This window comes from Hemibagrus wyckioides, linkage group LG26, assembly GCF_019097595.1.
Source record: "Hemibagrus wyckioides isolate EC202008001 linkage group LG26, SWU_Hwy_1.0, whole genome shotgun sequence".
NCBI lineage: Eukaryota > Metazoa > Chordata > Actinopteri > Siluriformes > Bagridae > Hemibagrus > Hemibagrus wyckioides.
The window spans coordinates 10,138,974-10,157,831 of record NC_080735.1 but is presented as its reverse complement, the minus strand read 5'-3'; the positions used below and the strand labels follow the sequence as shown (position 1 = coordinate 10,157,831).

General features: G+C 37.8%; 1 protein-coding gene across 3 annotated transcripts in view; it reads right to left on the bottom strand.

Moving 5' to 3' along the window:
- The window catches only part of gpm6ba (glycoprotein M6Ba), a 41,217-nt gene that overhangs the window by 21,376 nt on the left and 983 nt on the right, over positions 1–18,858 (bottom strand). The window contains exon 1 of one of the 3 annotated variants that reach the window (XM_058380456.1): positions 5,642–5,804. The exons of 1 other annotated variant lie outside the window; for it this stretch is intronic. In XM_058380456.1, coding sequence (XP_058236439.1) covers positions 5,642–5,711 — 70 coding nt within the window. In that variant the 5' untranslated portion in view covers positions 5,712–5,804. Of the gene's footprint in view, positions 1–5,641; positions 5,805–18,858 lie in introns of those variants that run through there. One more of the 3 variants, XM_058380457.1, reaches the window with a different exon arrangement.

Genomic DNA, 18,858 nt, shown 5'->3' with positions numbered 1-18,858 from the left:
AGCCATAACTCATGATTGGTCACATACATTCGCACAGAACTTGTAAGCCATGTTCAGAATCAGATTCTGAGACTGAGTGCAAAGCTTGGGGATTGGTCATCTATAGGGGATGAGGTGACATTTAGGAAAGTGTTTCTCCAGAACTTTAATCAATGCATTCATTCTATGAAATGTGCTATACTGTACGTTTGTCCTAATATGTGAAAGAAGTTTAATGAGGATCTGATTTCTTCAACAACATAAGCATCACTGATCAATAAGCATTTCACATGGCTAGACATTAGCTACCATCAGAAAACTAGCAAAAACTGGATACTGGGATGTTTGGAACTGACAGATTTCTGCCTGCAGCTATATGCTTTTGTATTTGGCAATTAAAAAATTTTCATAGAGGACTAAAAACTTCAGTTTTGGGGCATGGCTTTCGAGGGAGGGGCTGTATTTGACTAAAATATGACAATTAAAACAGCTAGTTTCACAATTAAAACGACTTCCATCAAAATTGTTGACTAAATGTTAGGTTGATACAGAAAGTTGGCCTTGGTTAGAAATAGATGCCCTAGATTGTTTGTACCTATAAACCTTGTAGTGTGCCATTTTTCTTTTCACTTTTTCACTGTATCTAGGAACTAGTAGATCTAGAAACTGTGGAGAATTTGGCACACCATGCTAACATATGTTATTGTAAGGGTTTCAGAAATCTTTACAATGGCAAAAACTAGTCCTCCTTGCAGACGGCCTTTTTTTGGATGCTTCACCTTGAAACATCTACAGTCTCCGTATAAAATCTCAGAAAGCAAGCTTGAGGTCCACCGAAGCCTCACACAGACCGCCTGTTCAGCTGCGAGTGGGAGGTAGTTGCCATTTTTAGCTCCTTCTTGGCTTAACACATGGTCGGCTGTAGCAGAGCTTCTCCTCCACAGCCATGAGGTGTAATCGCACAAGTGTTGCGAGCCAGAGAAGAACTTAATGCAGTGTTAAACTTTCAGCCTAAAACTTTGTTACTAACATGATGGTTGGTATGCTCATGTTCTTCAACCCAGCATTTGTAGGAATTCTTACAGATTTCATACGAGTTAATGGGAAAAGCTATGACCTCTAACCCCTCTAAGTTCCACATTTGATGTACTGTTGGTCAGCTTTTTAGAAATTTGTTAAATAACTGGTTTGGGTGTGTCTCAAAGGAAAGAGATGCACTCTCTCTTTTCATTCTTCTCTCTTAAATGAAGAGATTGTGAAGGGTGGCAAAAGATTGAGGTTGGCAGATTGTGCACCAGTAGGCCCGATGGAGAGAATCCATAAGTAAGGAGAAGCCTGGCATAATACAGGAACTGGGCATGCTGTGCCAACCTGCCTGCTACTGCTATTCATACCAACACACACTAAAGTCATGCACGCACGCACACAGACCTAGCTAAACACACACACGAGTTTACAGTGGCAGATGGAGTCTGTCAGCGTGCCCCTGAGCGAGATGTTCCAAATTAGAGGCACATGATGCCCTCCTCTCTCTCTCTCTTTGTGGTTTCTCTGTGTGAATGTCTCTCTCTCACACTCACTCTCTCTCTCTCTCTCTCTCTCTCTCTCTCTTTCTCTCTCTTTGTGTATCTCTCTCTCTCTCTCTTTTGCCGCTTTTGTGTATGCCTCTCTTTTATACTCATTCTCTTACTCTCTCTCTCTCTGCCGCATTCTATATCTGTATGTCTCTCTCTCTCTCTCTCTCTCCTCTGTATGAGTGATCTCACATGCTCCCAGAATCCCACACACATTCAAAAACACATTCATATGATGGGCAAAAAATAGGAACAGGGCAAAAAAAATCAGGGTTCTTTCATAAGATCGATGCACAAGATGTAGAAATAGATAACAGTGAAAGAAAAGGCAGAGGGGGTGAGGCATGGAGGAAGAAACATTCAACTTGGATTTGAATGATCAAGGGGATCAACACACAGTTTGCCATGCCTAGGTTGACAAAAACCTCTTTTAAAACCAAACCGATTCGTTTCAAGTAATGATAGCTATTCAAAATAATCGTCAAGTGGACCGCAATTAGGGGCAAATCACTGTCAGCACATCCCATGTTTAAATGATTTACTGATTTCCTGTCACACAACACACTTCCTCACTCAGCTCAGTGACATATTTGGCTAATAAATAAATAAATATATGGCCACTGAGTAATAGAAGAGTCTGTGACACAGAACAGAACAACCCCACATTCACATTCTCCTCAACAGGATCATCCTCTTTTTTTCCCAACACTGATGTAATAGGTGCAATGAATATGTGTGGCCTCGCTCCCTCCCTCTACCTTCCTCTCATCACAGCGATGATGTAATCCCCCTCAGCACCTACACCGAGCAAAGCAGTGTATATGAAAGAGCGAACATGAGTTATGCAAGAGAAGGAAGTGTGCAGTAAAGAAAGCTTGACTTTCTAGTCTGGAACTAGAGACATTCAGAGAATAAAGGTAAAACACCTCAAAAAGAGCAGGTGACGGGAAGGGAAGAAATATCATAATTAATAAAACAATCTACAAAAGCTCTTCCTAAAGCCAGATGATGTCAGATGCTATAATTGGGCTGACACTGCATTAAGCTTTAAATGCAAAGAACTTGCACATGGCACATGGTTTGTTGACTGTGCAAATTTTAAGCAGTAAAATACGATATCTGAGTTTCAGATAAGCAAGCAATCAGAAAAAATATCAGTACTGTGTTTGGGATTATATAATGCTATAGTGAACAGGTCAGGTCAGCAGTCAGAGAGTGCTGTAATTTTCTTCAGATGAATCAATATTAGTATTAAGGTCAGTGGTCAGTCAGTGGTTAAGGCTCTTAATTGGAAGGATTTAAACCTCAGGACTTTGGGTGCTCTCAGTTGCTAATTGGACCCTATTTCCACTCAATTTCTTTGGATAAAAGCCTCTGTCAGTGAAAAAAAAGTGCTCTGGCCACATCTGATCTAAGAAATTGGTTTAACTAAACCCTTGATTTCAATCGCACCAATTCAACAACAGCATCTGGTGTAATCACATCTTGGCTGTTTCTGTTACTTCGCTTCCCACAACTGTTTTGCACAAACCCTAGGTACCATCTTGTGCAATTACTCATGTAAGTAGAACAATAAACTCCACCTCTGCCACATTTCATCCTGAACAAGAGCATTTCTCTACACACCAATCTATATTTATTGCTACTCGGATAAGTAATATAAAGTGCCCAGTCCTTATCCATTAGATTTAAGATTATTAAAAAGTGGAGATGATTCGGTTCAATAGTGAAATCACCATAATTATTCAGCCAATTGTAGAACAGAACAGTTGAGTTTGTATTGTTTTAATGTGATGAAATGAATTAATGCTTAACCACAGAATACAATTCAATTACAGGTTTATGCACAAATCAATAAAATGTTAATATCAAATTTTAGTCCATTAGCACAACTTTACCTAAGATCGTCATTCATAAATAATCATAAATTCATTAAGGAAACCCAAATTCATATTCATGATTAAAATATGATTAATTGAGCAAAAGCATTGCTGGCAAATATTTGAGAAATCCATCCATCCATCCATCCATTGTCTATACCGGCTTTATTCCTTTATCCCAGCACACACTGGGCGAAAGGGGTACACCCTTCGCCAGTCCATCGAAAGGCCACACATATAGACAGACAACCACACACACTCACACACACTCCTATGGGCAATTTAGAATTACCAATCAACCTAATGTACATGTTTTTGGACTGTGGGAGGAAACCAGAGTACCTGGAGTAAACCCACACAGGCAGGGGGAAGAACATGCAAAATCCACACAGACAGGTCCCTGCCTGTTCGAACCCGGGATTCGGACCCAGGACCTTCTTGCTGTGAGGCAACAGTGCTAACTACTAAGCCACCGTGCTGCCCTTATTTGAGAAATCATAAATGCTTTTTATTTTTGTTTTGTTTTTTAAAGAATTTTTAATTGGACTGATGATCAGTTCTGATCTACTGACTGATTTTAATAATCATGGGAAAAAAACAACTGACTGACCGAGGTTACAGCAATTCGGCGTGTGTTCATTTCAATTTAAGTTGTTTATTTAATCATTTACAATAAGAATATTAGGAGTGGTACCCAGTGGAATCCGATTTCTAAACTACATCCAAAACATTGTACATTGCTTTTAATATGAAAATGAAAATAGTGTCATAGCTTTGTCTACATGAACACAACAGGCAGTGCGACACTGTAGCGAATGGGTGCGGTTGAGGACGACTCCACTATTTATGTTCGCCTGTCCATTAAGCATAGGAAATGCTTGAGAGAATACTTGACAGTGGGAGTGAGTCTCATATTAATTTCTGCACACACAATCGAGTGAACAAAAGAAGGGCTAAAATGTTACATATTGAACCGAAGTGCTGGAGTCAAATCAATCAAAGCTGGAGGTGAAGACGGGGGGCAGGGATGCTCTAGTGCACTTGAGACCTTATGGTTGTGAAGGGTCGCTGTACATGTGTTTATATATATATATATATATATATATATATATATATATATATATATATATATATATATACATAAAGTGTTGCTTTTGCATCTTCAGTATAATCCTAGGTCACAAATGCACCACCATACACACAATGTATTGTCCATATTAAACACATAGCACTATAGATCCTAACACATAACACTATTCATTCATTTTAGCCTCTATAAAATACAGAAGAATTGATCTTTCCATAATCTAAATATGAACTATACTATACAGTACATTGACAATCTATCAAAACCCACACCCATATCAAAACACACACACACGCACACACGCACACATACACACACACACACAATTGCTTTATGTAATAATTCAGAGCAACACTGTGTGATCAGGTGTGTCTCAGTGGCTGATGTGTTTTCCTCTCCCTGATTCCTTTCTCATGAATAAACCTGAAACTTGACGTCGAAGCTTTAATGGCGATTAATTCAGTCACTTGCTGGCAATAATATGAAGCACTATTACAGCACAGAATTTGGATACCACACAGTTATACTTCACTCTCTATGAATCCTGCGATCAAAAATGTGATCAATAACTTATAAAATAAACGAAGATGGAGGTTGTAGATGGTAAACAATGTAAATAACGTAAACAACACCTCGGGTAAAATGCGGCACTACAGCCTGTTCTCACATTAAGTAAAGCGACACAAACGCCCAAAAATACTTCCTAACACGGATTTTACCTGAACAATTAACTAGATCAATCAATGAAACTGTAGGCTATCAAATACGATATCCTTAATTGAAGGATTTTATTGCACAATGCTGCACCGTCTGGACAAATCACCATCACTTGGCGTATGCACGCGCTCTTGACTGATGCAGAAGGAAAACATTACGTCAACGGTAAATCAAACCTAGCACCGTGACACCTTTTGTTTTTTATTTCACCAAATCAACAAATAGACATAATTGCATAATTATAAAGAGCACTATGAAACACACTGCGTGTATGAAGCACCGCACTAAATGATGCTGAAGGGCGCGCGGCTTTCCGTCTGCTTGAGCTGCGCGCGCGCGACAAACGCTCAATATTGACGAAGTAACAAAGGTTTCAAAAATAGAGGAGAGGTCGTTTACTGTACCTTTGCTCTCCTCCCTTTCATCCTGATTCTCCTCGCTCGTCGCCTCCATAGCTGGTTTCGTTCCATCCATTTGGAGAATCCTCACCAACAACACTTTGCTTAGTGAATTCGCGCGCGCCTCTCTCTCTCTCTTCTCTCTCTCTCTCTCTTGCTCTCTCTCGCTGCATGCACAAGCGCGCGCACAATCCTTCTCGAAGATGTGACGTGCACGTCTTATATGCACACTAATATTACAGCACACATGCATGCTTACTTAACATCGTATAGACATATGCAGTAATCTCAGTTTGTACAAATTTGTGCATATTCTACTTACAATGCTATAGAACCGTATATCCATACGTCCTATTTTGGTACTACATAGTATAATATAGTACTTGATCTTTGGAGCAGTGATAAGAGGTTATGCTATTAGACTGGTGAGCTAAAATTTAGTAATAGCTCAAAAGCAGTTATGAGGGTTGAGGAATGCATTATATCATGAGGTATTAGTGAATTCACCTCATTTGTGTTCATCCACCCTGACTATATTTCACATGAATCTTCTGAATCACAGCTAATTTTTAACTATATATTCTTATATGCAGGCAATCTAGTACTATTAGTCTTCTCTAACTATGTGTAGTCTATTATACTAACATATAGGCATACTTCATAAGCTTGGTAAAATATATAGACATGCAAATGATCTAGTTTGGCACTAGACCTAGATGCAAACTAATAGTCTAGTGTTGAGGAATAATATATCCTATCCATGGTAGTTTAGTGTGTTGCCATGCTGTCTTATACTGTATGCATATGTTATAATTTAGTACTGCAATATATAGTGTTACACATCTAACATAGTTGTATCTCTCTCTCTCTTGATTAGACTTAAACTAAGAGCGAAACCACTCAAGAGACATCCTTGGAAAGAGAAGAAGCTAATGAGAGTTTCTTCATTTACTAACATTTCCAGTAATATGTGTCGTTTATGAGCAAATCAGGACAACAGTTTGTGTCCACCATTCTCTATTTTTGAAAAAATAAACCATGCACACAAGCAAAAAGATGTCATCTGCCCTGAATCCTCTTAAATAGTATTAAATATCATGCACGTGGCCTTATGCTGCCTCTGAGGCTACGTCCAAGCACAGCTGGCTAGGGGGAAAAAGGAGTTACTGTAATCCCTTAACATCATCATTACCATTTAAGGTGACTTATCAGCATGAAGAGGACACAGGCCCATATTTCACTAGCAGCAGACATTCTCGAGAAAAAGCAACGATTTTACAGCTGTACAAAACCACTATTACGTTATATATCATCAAGTTTATGTTTGAGACAGATGGGACTGATCACAGATCAGCACTAATGCATCGTTTTTCACAGGTCAGACACAAGGTTAGAAGAGAACTGAAGTGCATTAGCCTTAAGCCTTTTTTGAAAGCTCAATAATAAATCTTCATCACCTTGCTCCATAAACCTTTTCATATACACGAAGAGTAGACATAAACACCAACAGCTGCACGTATAACATATGGAGAATGACTGTAGGCCTAAGAGCCAATATAACGTGCCAGACTAGAGACCACTCAGACATGTATCTTATCTAGGCACTTGTGTATATGTAATTAGCTTAAATTAAATGTAAGATGGGGCAATGTCAGTAATGTAAAGAGGTTATCTTGTTACAGCTGTCAAGTTTTATGACCGGTTTTTATACCAAGATATATGACTGTGTGATAAAGACTGTCCTAATTGCTGTCTCCTGTAAGACAGAGTCAGACACTGTGATTGTTTTGTGCAGTTTCCACCTTTTGTAATATTCGGTGTATAAATCATATAAAAATTCACTTTAATCACTAACATTATTGTTAGCCATAGAATGCATCCTCATATTTGGGAGGCTTGGATCATTATATATATATATATATATATATATATATATATATATATATATATATATATATATATATCTTAGACTGTAGCATCAGAGCAAACTCAGTGAAATAAACAGCCAATCAGATAAGCCGTAATTTATTGTCATTCTGAGGGGGAGGGGCTGAGGTAGCTACAGTTAACTGCACAGTGACACATCAGCATAATCGTTATGGCAAATAAACTTCTGTTTTAGCTGAGGGACAGCAGTGTCTGGCACCGATTCTGCTCTCATTAAGAAAGCCTCAGCTGTTTGTAGTCACACACACACACACACACACACAAAATGATGCCTCAGCTATGCTTGGATACAATAATAATAATAATAATAATAATAATAATAATAATAATAATAATAATAATAACTGTGCAATGTCATACTGTGGATTTAGCCCAGTAACCCTGTTATATAACTGTTAGTTAACTGTTATATAATCCAACAAATCCTGAATAAAAATTGACATAACCAGTAACGAATTAACAGTTCATTCAAAGAGAGGGTGATAGAGAGGCTGAGGAAGCGAAACAATAGAAAGCTGAGAACTAATAAGCTCATGAAAGGACCAGGGATTGATTTCATGAATCATGTACAGTCAGTTACCATGTGATTGATGACGAAGGGGCTATAACCTGTCAGGATTGTATGACTCACAGTAGCCATCCTCATATAAGTGTTAACCCTTATACTTAATCCGATTCTCATGCATAGTGACCTACTTGATTTTTATTTTTTACATTTTTTAAGCCCCATAGTGATAGATGGCGAAAGGATTTTACATGTAAGCTCATGTTTTGCATGGAACCTCAAAGGAATGTATTATGGATTAAGAAAGTGATCTTATTTACTTGTGTTTAAAGTATTCTTTTATGGGTGCCTATACTTTTGCCATATGTGTTTGTTTTGTGTTGTTTATAGTAAATAACTAAAGTTCAAACATTTCCAGTGTGGATAATATCTGAAGTGGAAAATTCATCATCATTTATGTTGTATAACATGTTAACAATTACTGTATTTACACCCATCAGGCATAACATTATGACCAACTGCCTAATATTGTGTTGTGTTGGGTCCCCCTGATCGGTGTATATATTTGCTTCTTATGATACAGTGTATCATCTTTCTTAATGATGAAATCTCTTCACCAAGGACAACACCTAACTGGTGGTTCCACTTTAAGCAAAATCCTCCTAATTTTATCTGTACTTATGTGTACTTATGTGCCCTGGGAAAAACCATATCTCTTCTAATAGGTGAAAACCTGCTCCTTAAATTTGTGCATCTGAAAAAAAAAAGGTTAGGTGGATAATTAAGAGAATTTTTACTTTCGGCCAAGATCTCACTACAAACCCTGAGGCTTTTAAACATCCTTTCTCAGGTCACTAAAAGCTTATATCTTCACTAAAAGGGCATCTTTGGGCTCATTATAACAATTCTAAAATGTATAATTCCTATGGGACATGCTGTGTATTAAATTAAGAATAGTCAAGGTTAGACCAGGGTTAGCAGTCATATACTGTATATCACTCATACACATGCTACAATTTTTGTCAGAATTATACATGACATTGGGTTGTTGTAGGTTTGAGTCGTGCCAAAACCTCCTAACTCAAAGCTTTCCCCTCCTAAACATAATCCTTTACAGCTTTGTGACTAAGCCTGGGCCTGTTTGTACAGTGCATTATAGCTTAACTAAGGTCAAGCTAAGGTCTAGACATAAGCTGCGTGTAATAATTGAGACAACTGGGCGAACTGTTAAAAACAGAAGGGGGAGGATCTGGAATTAACACCAAACCGCCCACATAAGACTGCACAAAATGGCTGACAATAAAAGTGTCTAATCGTCTTCAATAGGGAAATGGGTATATGGGTCTCCAGGGTCTTGGAGTCATTAAAAAGTACACAATCAGCAGGTAATACATCAACTGATAATCGAGTATTGAACACTGTAATGGGTTCATGTAGACTGATTAAAGATGCACAATATAGCCCTGTCAGAAATAAGCACTTTTACATTTATAAATAAATCATTTCTATTTAAGCTAACCATGATGTTACTTGACAGTGTAATTGTTTTTCAATGTAAAAAAGATAGATAGATAGATAGATAGATAGATAGATAGATAGATAGATAGATAGATAGATAGATAGATAGATACCAAAAGTTTTGGGACATCTGCCTTTACATGCAAATGAATGTAATATGGAGTTGTTCACCCTTTGCAGCTATAACAGCTTCAACTCTTCTAGGAAGGCTTTCCACAAGGTTTAGGAGTGTGTTTATGGGAATTTTTGACCATTCCTCTCCATGCGCATTTGTGAGGTCAGGCACTGATGTTGGACAAGAAGGCCTAGCTCACAGTCTCCGCTTTAATTCATCCAAAAGGTGTTCTATCAGGTTGAGGTCAGGACTCTGTGCAGGCCAATCAAGTTCCTCCACACCAAACTCACTCATCCATGTCTTTATGGACCTTGCTTTGTGCACTGGTGTGCAGTCATGTTGGAACAGGAAGGGGCCATCCCCAAACTGTTCCCACAAAGTTGGGAGAATAAAATTGTCCAAAATGTCTTGGTATGCTGAAGCATTAAGAGTTCCTTTCACTGGAACTAAGAGGCCAAGCTCAACCCTTGAAAAACAACACCTGAATTCAATGATTTGGAGGGGTGTCCCAAAACTTTTGGCAATATAGTGTAGATTGAACAGCCAAAAGTACACAGTTGAATACAATTAAATCACTAGCCTGCGTTAGGCTGCTATCAAATAAACTAGCTTATATTTCAAAGAGGTGTTTTCACTGGAGTACTTTATCTAAACAAAAAGATCTTTAAGCTTTTTTAATGACTCTTTAAAAAAAACTATTAAACAGAAATAAAGATTATAAAATATGCATTTTAATCAATGATTTAATCTTTCAGCAAACACTGTACTTCACTGCAAACACCAGAGCAGTACTTCCTAAATGGTTCCAGTTTCTATAATGAGCTCTTTATGAATACTTTATGAACCTTCTATGACACCTATGTAGCTATATTTACAAATATAAACTCCCTAAGGAGATAGTCCATCATTTTCTTTCTCATGCACACATAGACAGTGCTTACATCACATATTTTCTAAATCCATTATTCACCGCTCCTGTGCTTAAGGCCATTTGAAATAAAATAACACAATCAAATACTTCTAATTCTAAAAGAATACATAATGAGGTACATTATTTTGCACATCCTGTATGTTTATGTTTATTTTTATAGTTCATTAAAGGACTAATGATTAAGGACAAAATATATTTGTTTTAATTAATAATTTCTTTGCAGTCTATAATTTATGTAATAAGGCTGTATGGTCATCATGTCATGATGTCACTGAAAATAAAGAAAAGGAATAAGAGAACTTAATTTCGTCTTCCCAAGCTCTTCAGGAAATTCGGCTGATGTAACCTCCTGTTGAACATGTGACGTAAAAATGCGCAGGTCATGCGTCATGGAAAATGATGTTTCAAGCTTGTTAAATTCATGTTATATTTCCAAATTAATGCAAAATAAAATGATTTCTGAACTATTTTTTAATGTGTGTTTATATTTTAAGGTCAAGTGTTATTATAATGATCTGGTACACGTTTTCCAAAGTGCTGTGGATAGGTTTTATTTATGTTATTTACCTTTAACATGCACAGAGGATGATGTAGCACTTTACCTGTGTTCTTTGCCTTGCACAAAGAACACATTTACATATTTACATAGTAAATGTAATATCAGTGGGACACTAATGGCAGCCCAGTTTTGGAATAATCCATTGTTTGAATAGCTAATACGAGTTTGCAGGACTACACCGAGTGTTTAAAAGCCAGATGTACTGATGGCCATGTCTGGTTAATGTGGAACAAACAGACAGCAGGTCTCCTGCAGTAACAAGGCATTTATCCCTCTTTCATGTGCTCCAAAAAAAGAGTTACAGTGGAAAAAATGGGACACAACAAGGTCTTCTTCTAAAATCTCCATAAACAACAGCAAAATAACTTACTAAATCCACATGCTAGGACATTTAAACTGTCAGGTGAGATGTGAGCACTATATGAAGGGTACGAAAACAATGCTATGCTAAAGTTACAAATACTAAGCATACTAATGCTAGTGAAATAAACTTGTGATGTGTTTAGGAAACTTAGAGACAGTCATGCGGTAGTGAAGACGGTGTTTGAGCAACTTGTAAAAGGGTAAATGATGACTAATGTGGATGGCACGCTACTGGAAAACACATGCAGTACATTTATAAATCAACCGAGTCATCTTCACAAGCACACAAACACCAGCATAAACCAGTTCTCTTCAGGATGGGTAATAACTCTGTTGTAATGTAAATTATGGTTGTTTGAGTATTGTGTAAACAAGCAGATTAAGAGAATATTAACACTATAGTGAAGATACTTTACCTTCTGCCTCTGAGTTTGTTTAAACCTTCTTGTAATGCTTCTCTTACAGGGTTTCGGGGTGAGTGCCTATGTCTCTTTAGGGGTTAAACACTCCATTTATTTGTTTTTTTCTAATCTACCTTGGTTCAAGCTGTTTATTAAATCTTATGTTGTTATAGGAGAGAAAATACTGTACAAAAACTGTGAAAAGAGTTTGTTCCTTAGGACATCAAGTGGAAACCATTAAGCGTACAAACTTTTTAATTTTCTACAGCTCCTGCTCTGGTCTGTCTTGTCAACACCCCTTGATCTCACCAGGTATCATTAACCATGTTTATTTATTTTTTTTAAACCATGAATACTATTGTATTTTACAATTAATAGCATTTAACGTAAACAATTAAGATAAGAACCACAATGATTTTGCCATGGTCTACTACAGTAAGTTAATTACTATATAATACACATAGTTCCTATAAAGTAAAGCAGTATATTTATGGTAGTATTATGGCTTATCACATGCTAACCATATTAAAATAATTTAATAACCATATAAAGCACCACAGTAAGGTTATTGTGTTGTGCAGTAAATCTATAGCAAACTTTACAAATGTTGTTCTATTTTCATGTGTAAATACAAGTCAAGTCTGAATGCTATTGTTTCTAGCCCTAGCCCTGATTCTATCTTTGCTGTTATGCATGAATTTGCCTGTGCTAACCATGCTACCATCACATCACACCACACCACAACTGCCTCGGTGACCATGTTTGGATTCTGTGACCCTGTTGGTATGGAGACAGTCATGGGAGATTTTTCTCAGTGACACTACTGCTGCCCTCTAAATTTGTGCTGCATCCCAGTTTACCTGCTTATGCTATGCACTAAAATTATGTACAATTTCTGTGAAAAAAAAAGTATAGTAGGTTGCAAAAGACTATGCAGGTACAGGGACATTCTAATATATTGTGTTAGGGAAGAGAATGCTGTTGCTTAGATACACACACTGTCACCGTAATGAACTTATTGTTGTATTTCAGCTTTTATACATTCAATATTTCTTACAGAGTTTGAGTACTATACACTGATCAGCCATAACATTATGAGCAGTGAGAGGTGACATGAATAACACTGATTATCTCCTCATCATGGCTCCCGTTAGTGGGTGGGATATATTAGGCAGCAAGTGAACATTTTGTCCTCAAAGTTTATGTGTTAGAAGCAGGAAAAATGGGAAAGTGTAAGGATTTGAGTGAGTTTGACAAATTGTGATGGCCAGATGACTGGATCAGAGCATCTCCAAAACTGCAGCTCTTGTGGGGTGTTCCTGCTCTGCAGTAGTCAGTATCTGTCAAAAGCGTTCCAAGGAAGGAGCAGTGGTGAACCGGCGACAGGGTCAATAGACGGCCAAGGCTCATTGGCAATGGTGCCCGTGGGGAGCGAAAGCTGGCCCAAGTGATCCGATCCAACAGACGGGATACTGTTGCTCAAATTGCTGAAGTTAATGCTGGTTTTGATAGAAAGGTGTCAGAATACACAGTGCAAGACGGGTCAGGGCTGTTTTGGCAGCAAAAGTTACCAACACAACAACAGGAAGGTCGTCATAATGTTATGCCTGGTCAGTGTATAATTTAATTTTTTCATCATGTTTGCAGATTAAATTCAGCAAAGCAACCTGTCACTAAACTCCTCCTCCCACACGCAAGGACTTATTAGTTAGGTAATATTAGTTGAAATAGTTGAATAGTCTTCATGGATCCAAAGCCTTGAAAATCTACTAGACATAGTAAAGCATCTGGGTGTCTTTTGGTTATTTGTTTCAACATACTGTGATTTGAGACACATTCTAATCTTGAATACTGTTGAGGATGGATAGATATTATGGATATTTATTATGGATAAAAATTTTTGGATGCAGCATTGGTCTTTAAGGGAACATTGACATTTATGATGCAGTGGAGATCTTATGGCTGTATCTTATGGCTGTAGAATAATATATATTGTTATGTGCTCAAGTTTGCCAAATCTTGACCAAATTCATTGTAGTTTCTCTCTGAATATTTCCAAGCAAACTGCCTCCAGAGGAAATGTGAATTATATTCTGTTTATATTTCAGCTTTTATGTGGACATTCTTAATAGTGCATAAGAAGACATAATCAAATGCTCTTCTGCTGAACAATGTGTCACGAAAAGGCTGTAACATTCATTAGCTGAATAAGTTACACTTAGGGTCTGTTCTTTCGATAGGAACCAGATTCACCTTTACCTTCATCCTGATGAAGCAGTTAATGAAAATGAATGAATGAATTAACATCCATAAGAAATAGTTGAACTCAGGTTTTCTCATATGTAAATCATCTATTTCAGACCCTAACATAATCTGAGAAGCTTTAACTGGGGTGATATACGTATAATCCAGGACTCTTGAGTCCTTCACAGTAATAAGTCAGGACAGTAATGGTAACAGTCTGCACAGTGACCTATTTAAGCCTCTATATGTCTCTGTCCTTCTATGCCCAACCCCCACTTTCACTCCACCCCTTTTTAGCTATATGGGATTTGGGATATCTGAGAATATCTGAATTTGGGAGTTGTTTGGAAAGCAGTAACCAAAAACGTCAACAAAACACAACTAATATAATTGCACTTAAATCACACTTTATTTTGCAAAATTTTGCTTGTAAAATGCTTAAAAGTTGGTTGCCTGGTGATCAAAATCAATTAGGAGATGTTGGGAGCACCTACAAGGCTGTTGTCCCTTCTGGTTCAATGCACTTTGCTTGTTTCTAAATCACAATCCCCTCACTACACACACACACACACACACACACAGACAAACAGCTGCTCCTGGGTTCCCCATACGCCTTTGTTTTTGTTTGGTAAGCCGCATCATTGGAGGAGGCCTGGGTCTGGGGGGAACAGGGAGTGACAAACACACAAAGAGACGATGGAGATGGCTTGAGGGGGAGAAATGGTACATGGGACTCATGCCATGGGGCCAAAAGCACCCCCAACCCCATCAACCCCAAAGCCTGCCTCCCACTAACACCATTCTGTGTTATAATGGAGCTGTCAGTCTTAGAAATGCTAAATACAGAGCGACGGTTGTGTACATTTTACCCGTTTTGTACGGAATCGAATTCTGTATTACTGTAGTTCTGTTTCCATAAGATGTTTTTATACTAATAATTGCAGATAAATATGGAATAAGAATGCAAGCTGGGTAAGTTAATCACTTCAGATGAATGTCTCTCTCCAAGTTATTGGTCAATATAAAAATTACATTTTATTTATTCAAACACATATAACATATATTTTGAGATCTTCATGACTGTGTAAGTTCTTGCCTATATTTATTTCAGTATTTAGATGAAAATATGAAGGAATCTATAATAACTTTCAGCAGTAGCACCTCATCACTGTAGATTTTAAAGTGCCAGAAAAACAGTAAAAGAAATCTGTATATCTAGTATCTAAATATTTATTAAGCCTATAACAGTCAATTTACAGTCATCCAGCATACAGACTAGTAGCATGTTTTGTGCAGTTTTGGATGAACCATTGTTCAATGTTATACAGCAGGTGTGTGTCCTGAATATCATTAACCAGCGTTGCCAGTTTTCAGATTCAGCACAATTTCCAGCCCAATTACATTTCAAAATCCATCCAAAAATATCTGAAACTAAATTAAAAATTTGGACCCAAACTTTTTCTTCTTTTTCTCAGCCATTGCACACGTTTCTAATATATACTGAAATTATCCACATCATAATCCTCCTGTCCACGGATCATTTTTTAGTCCAATTTCATGTAACAAAACACAGCCATGGCAACCGTGTCATTAAGTACCATGTTCACTGCATCTCCTCAATCAAAATATTCAAAGAGTGCAAGCAAGGGGCAGTGTAATTCCTACCCCAATGGATCTCTATTAGTTCATGTTGCAGTTCCTTTTTTGACCACTAGGTGCACAAATGCTTCTTTAGAAACTAAATGCAAACCAATGGAATATCAAGATATATGTTGCCATACCTAAACTTTTAAACATTTTTGTTAAAAAATTATCATGTGAATATAATTTAAAATGTATGAAATAATGAATTAGGACTTTGCTGCACCTGCTCCTACAGACAAGCTTCCACTTTCTGCAATCATAATAAAAATCTCTTCTGCTATTTTGCACACAGATATTTATTGCCATATTTTTGCAAGAACCTTAAACTGACATAACAATTATTTTAGTTTTATTTAAATGAATACTATGACAAACATAAACCTAACTATAACCATAACCTTAACCTTAAAAGAACAAGGCTTGGCTTTTGCCTTATTAGCTCTTCAAATACAATTTGTAAAAGGACCAGGTGATTGTGCAGACATGCTTTATGTGTACACACACACACACACACGCACACACACACGCATGGCCAGAAGTCATCACTGACCTTATAACCTCCCAGCAGGGTGCAATATCCCCCACTTAAAACAGAAGCAGGTCATGACTCTTATGACCTTCTTACTCTCTTCCTAAAATGATTTTAGTTGTTAAGTTTAAATCCCTTGCCTGATCATGTCCCATAATCCTTGTGAAGCAGATTTGCAAGGGTGGAGTCACATCATGACATATGACACAAAGAAATGGGCATATCTAAACTCCCAATAGTAGCCAAAGGGAATATTTTTTTTAAAGCCCCCAGATATGCATGGTTCTGCATCATTTACCTTCAAGAAATGCTGCCTTGATTGGGTAGAAAATACATTTATGCAGCTATGTTAATGACAACCATGTGTTTGCTGCTTAGAAGGAAAGGAAGCCAGACAAAAAAAGTTCTGGCATTACGATCTCCCAACTGCGACTCAGACAGGAAGCCTTGAATAAATAAACCGAGTCCATTTCAGAATTTTTTCGTGTCATCACTGATAAAAAAAAGAAAAAAAAGCAACGTCTACACACAATAATATTCAGCAATGATTTGGTATGAATTCTAAGCCTTTCTCATAGAATGTTTAGCTTGTCCATAGACCAATAGACTTACTAGGGTCTGCATGGGCAGTAATTAATCATTATAAACCACTGTGCAGTAAAGAAAAAACAATCAGCGAATTAAAACGCATTATAAGCTTCATTGCACATGGACAGAGCCTCACACATCACAGTTTTCAGCTCAGCCATGTATAACGTTAGCAACACTGAGGAGAGAAATACTGAGGCAGCAACTTTTTTATACTCATGAAGACACTAATGAAGGGTAAGCCTTTCGCATCCATATCTTTCATTCAAGAGGTAAATAAATATAATAAAATATCAGGCCTAACATTCTAAGCGCTGAGAGGTGACATGAATAACACTGATTATCTCCTCATCATGGCACCTGTTAGTGGGTGGGATATATTAGTCAGCAAGTGAACATTTTGTCCTCAAAGTTGATGTGTTAGAAACAGGAAAAATGGGCAAGCGTAAGGATTTGAGCGAGTTTGACGAAGGGCCAAATTGTGATGGCTAGACGACTGGATCAGAGCATCTCCAAAACTGCAGCTCTTGTGGGGTGTTCCCGCTCTGCAGTGGTCAGTATCTATCAAAAGTATCCTTTAAGACCTGTAATTTGTGAGGTGGGGCCTCCACAGGACTTAAAAGATCTCCTGCTAACATCCTGGTGCCAGATACCACAGCACACCTTCCGGGATTTAGTGGAGTTCATGCGTCAACGGGTCAGGGCTGTCTTGGCAGCAAAAGGGGGACCGACACAATATTAGGCAGGTGGTCATAATGTTATGCCTGATCAGTGTAATTATATATATATGTGTGTGTGTGTCTTATATAGTGATACCATTAGCAATGATTTCTTTCAGTATCTCTTTGTACAATTCTCTAGTGCCTGCCAGTATGTCCTCAGCCGAGCTTTCACAGTCTGGAAAACGAATGCCTACAGCTTCTGTTTTATAGCACTAGTGCTCCTCTGTTCCTGTGGCAACAGCAGGGATACTTTGGCAAGCCTCATACACAAGATAGTGATCCCAAATATGGAGCAACATTCTTTCACAGCCATCGTGATTCTGTGTGTGTGTGTGTGTTTAATGCTAGGCAGCGAGGCGAGATGATGCAGTGTGAGTGAGAGAATAGGTGGATGAAGTGTTGCTAAGAAACTGACGCTACGAAAGAGCTAAATGGAAAGTCACACGGCTCTCAGTGGCAATAAAGACGGCCCTGGGGGCGAAGGTGCTGTCCGTGTTTGTATGCCGGTTCAGAAGCAACTCTCAATCCCAGAGTCTTAATCCTAACTAGAATGCAAATTTGATCCCAGCTCAGTGAAAAAAAAAGGTGTTTATGTTACGTTTAAATAGAAACTGCATAGTGCTAGTGATTCAAACTGACCACTTCCAGCTTGGATCATTCTGGTTACACCTAACAGAAAATAATATGTCCTGCGGTATTGCCAATTTCAGTAGCTTTAATCTTGTGTAGTCTTTTACAATTAGGTTAAACCCTTCGAGATATATTTCAACAGATAAATGTTTCACCACATTTCCTTTCCTTCAAATTTAATTTAGTGGTCAGTGAAAAACAAAACATATGTAGAGAAAACCTCTTTAACCAGTTTTGCTTATTTTTTCACCCCAGAGGATAATTGAAAAGGGTGTAAAAAGCAAAAGATAATGTGAAAGCCTACATCGGGGCAACCCTTGGTCTTAACATTTAAATAAGAGTAGATGGAGATCTCCATGGAGAGTGCAGGACATAATCCAATTTGGGTTGAATCTTAAATCGCTTGGCCCACATGAGTATTATGTAAGATCCCGGACTAGGCGTTTCTTAAGATGGTTAATGGGAAGTCACCTGCCACCATGGTAAGTAAGTTAAACGCTGTAGGAACAGCTGGTCTTCAGTTTCAC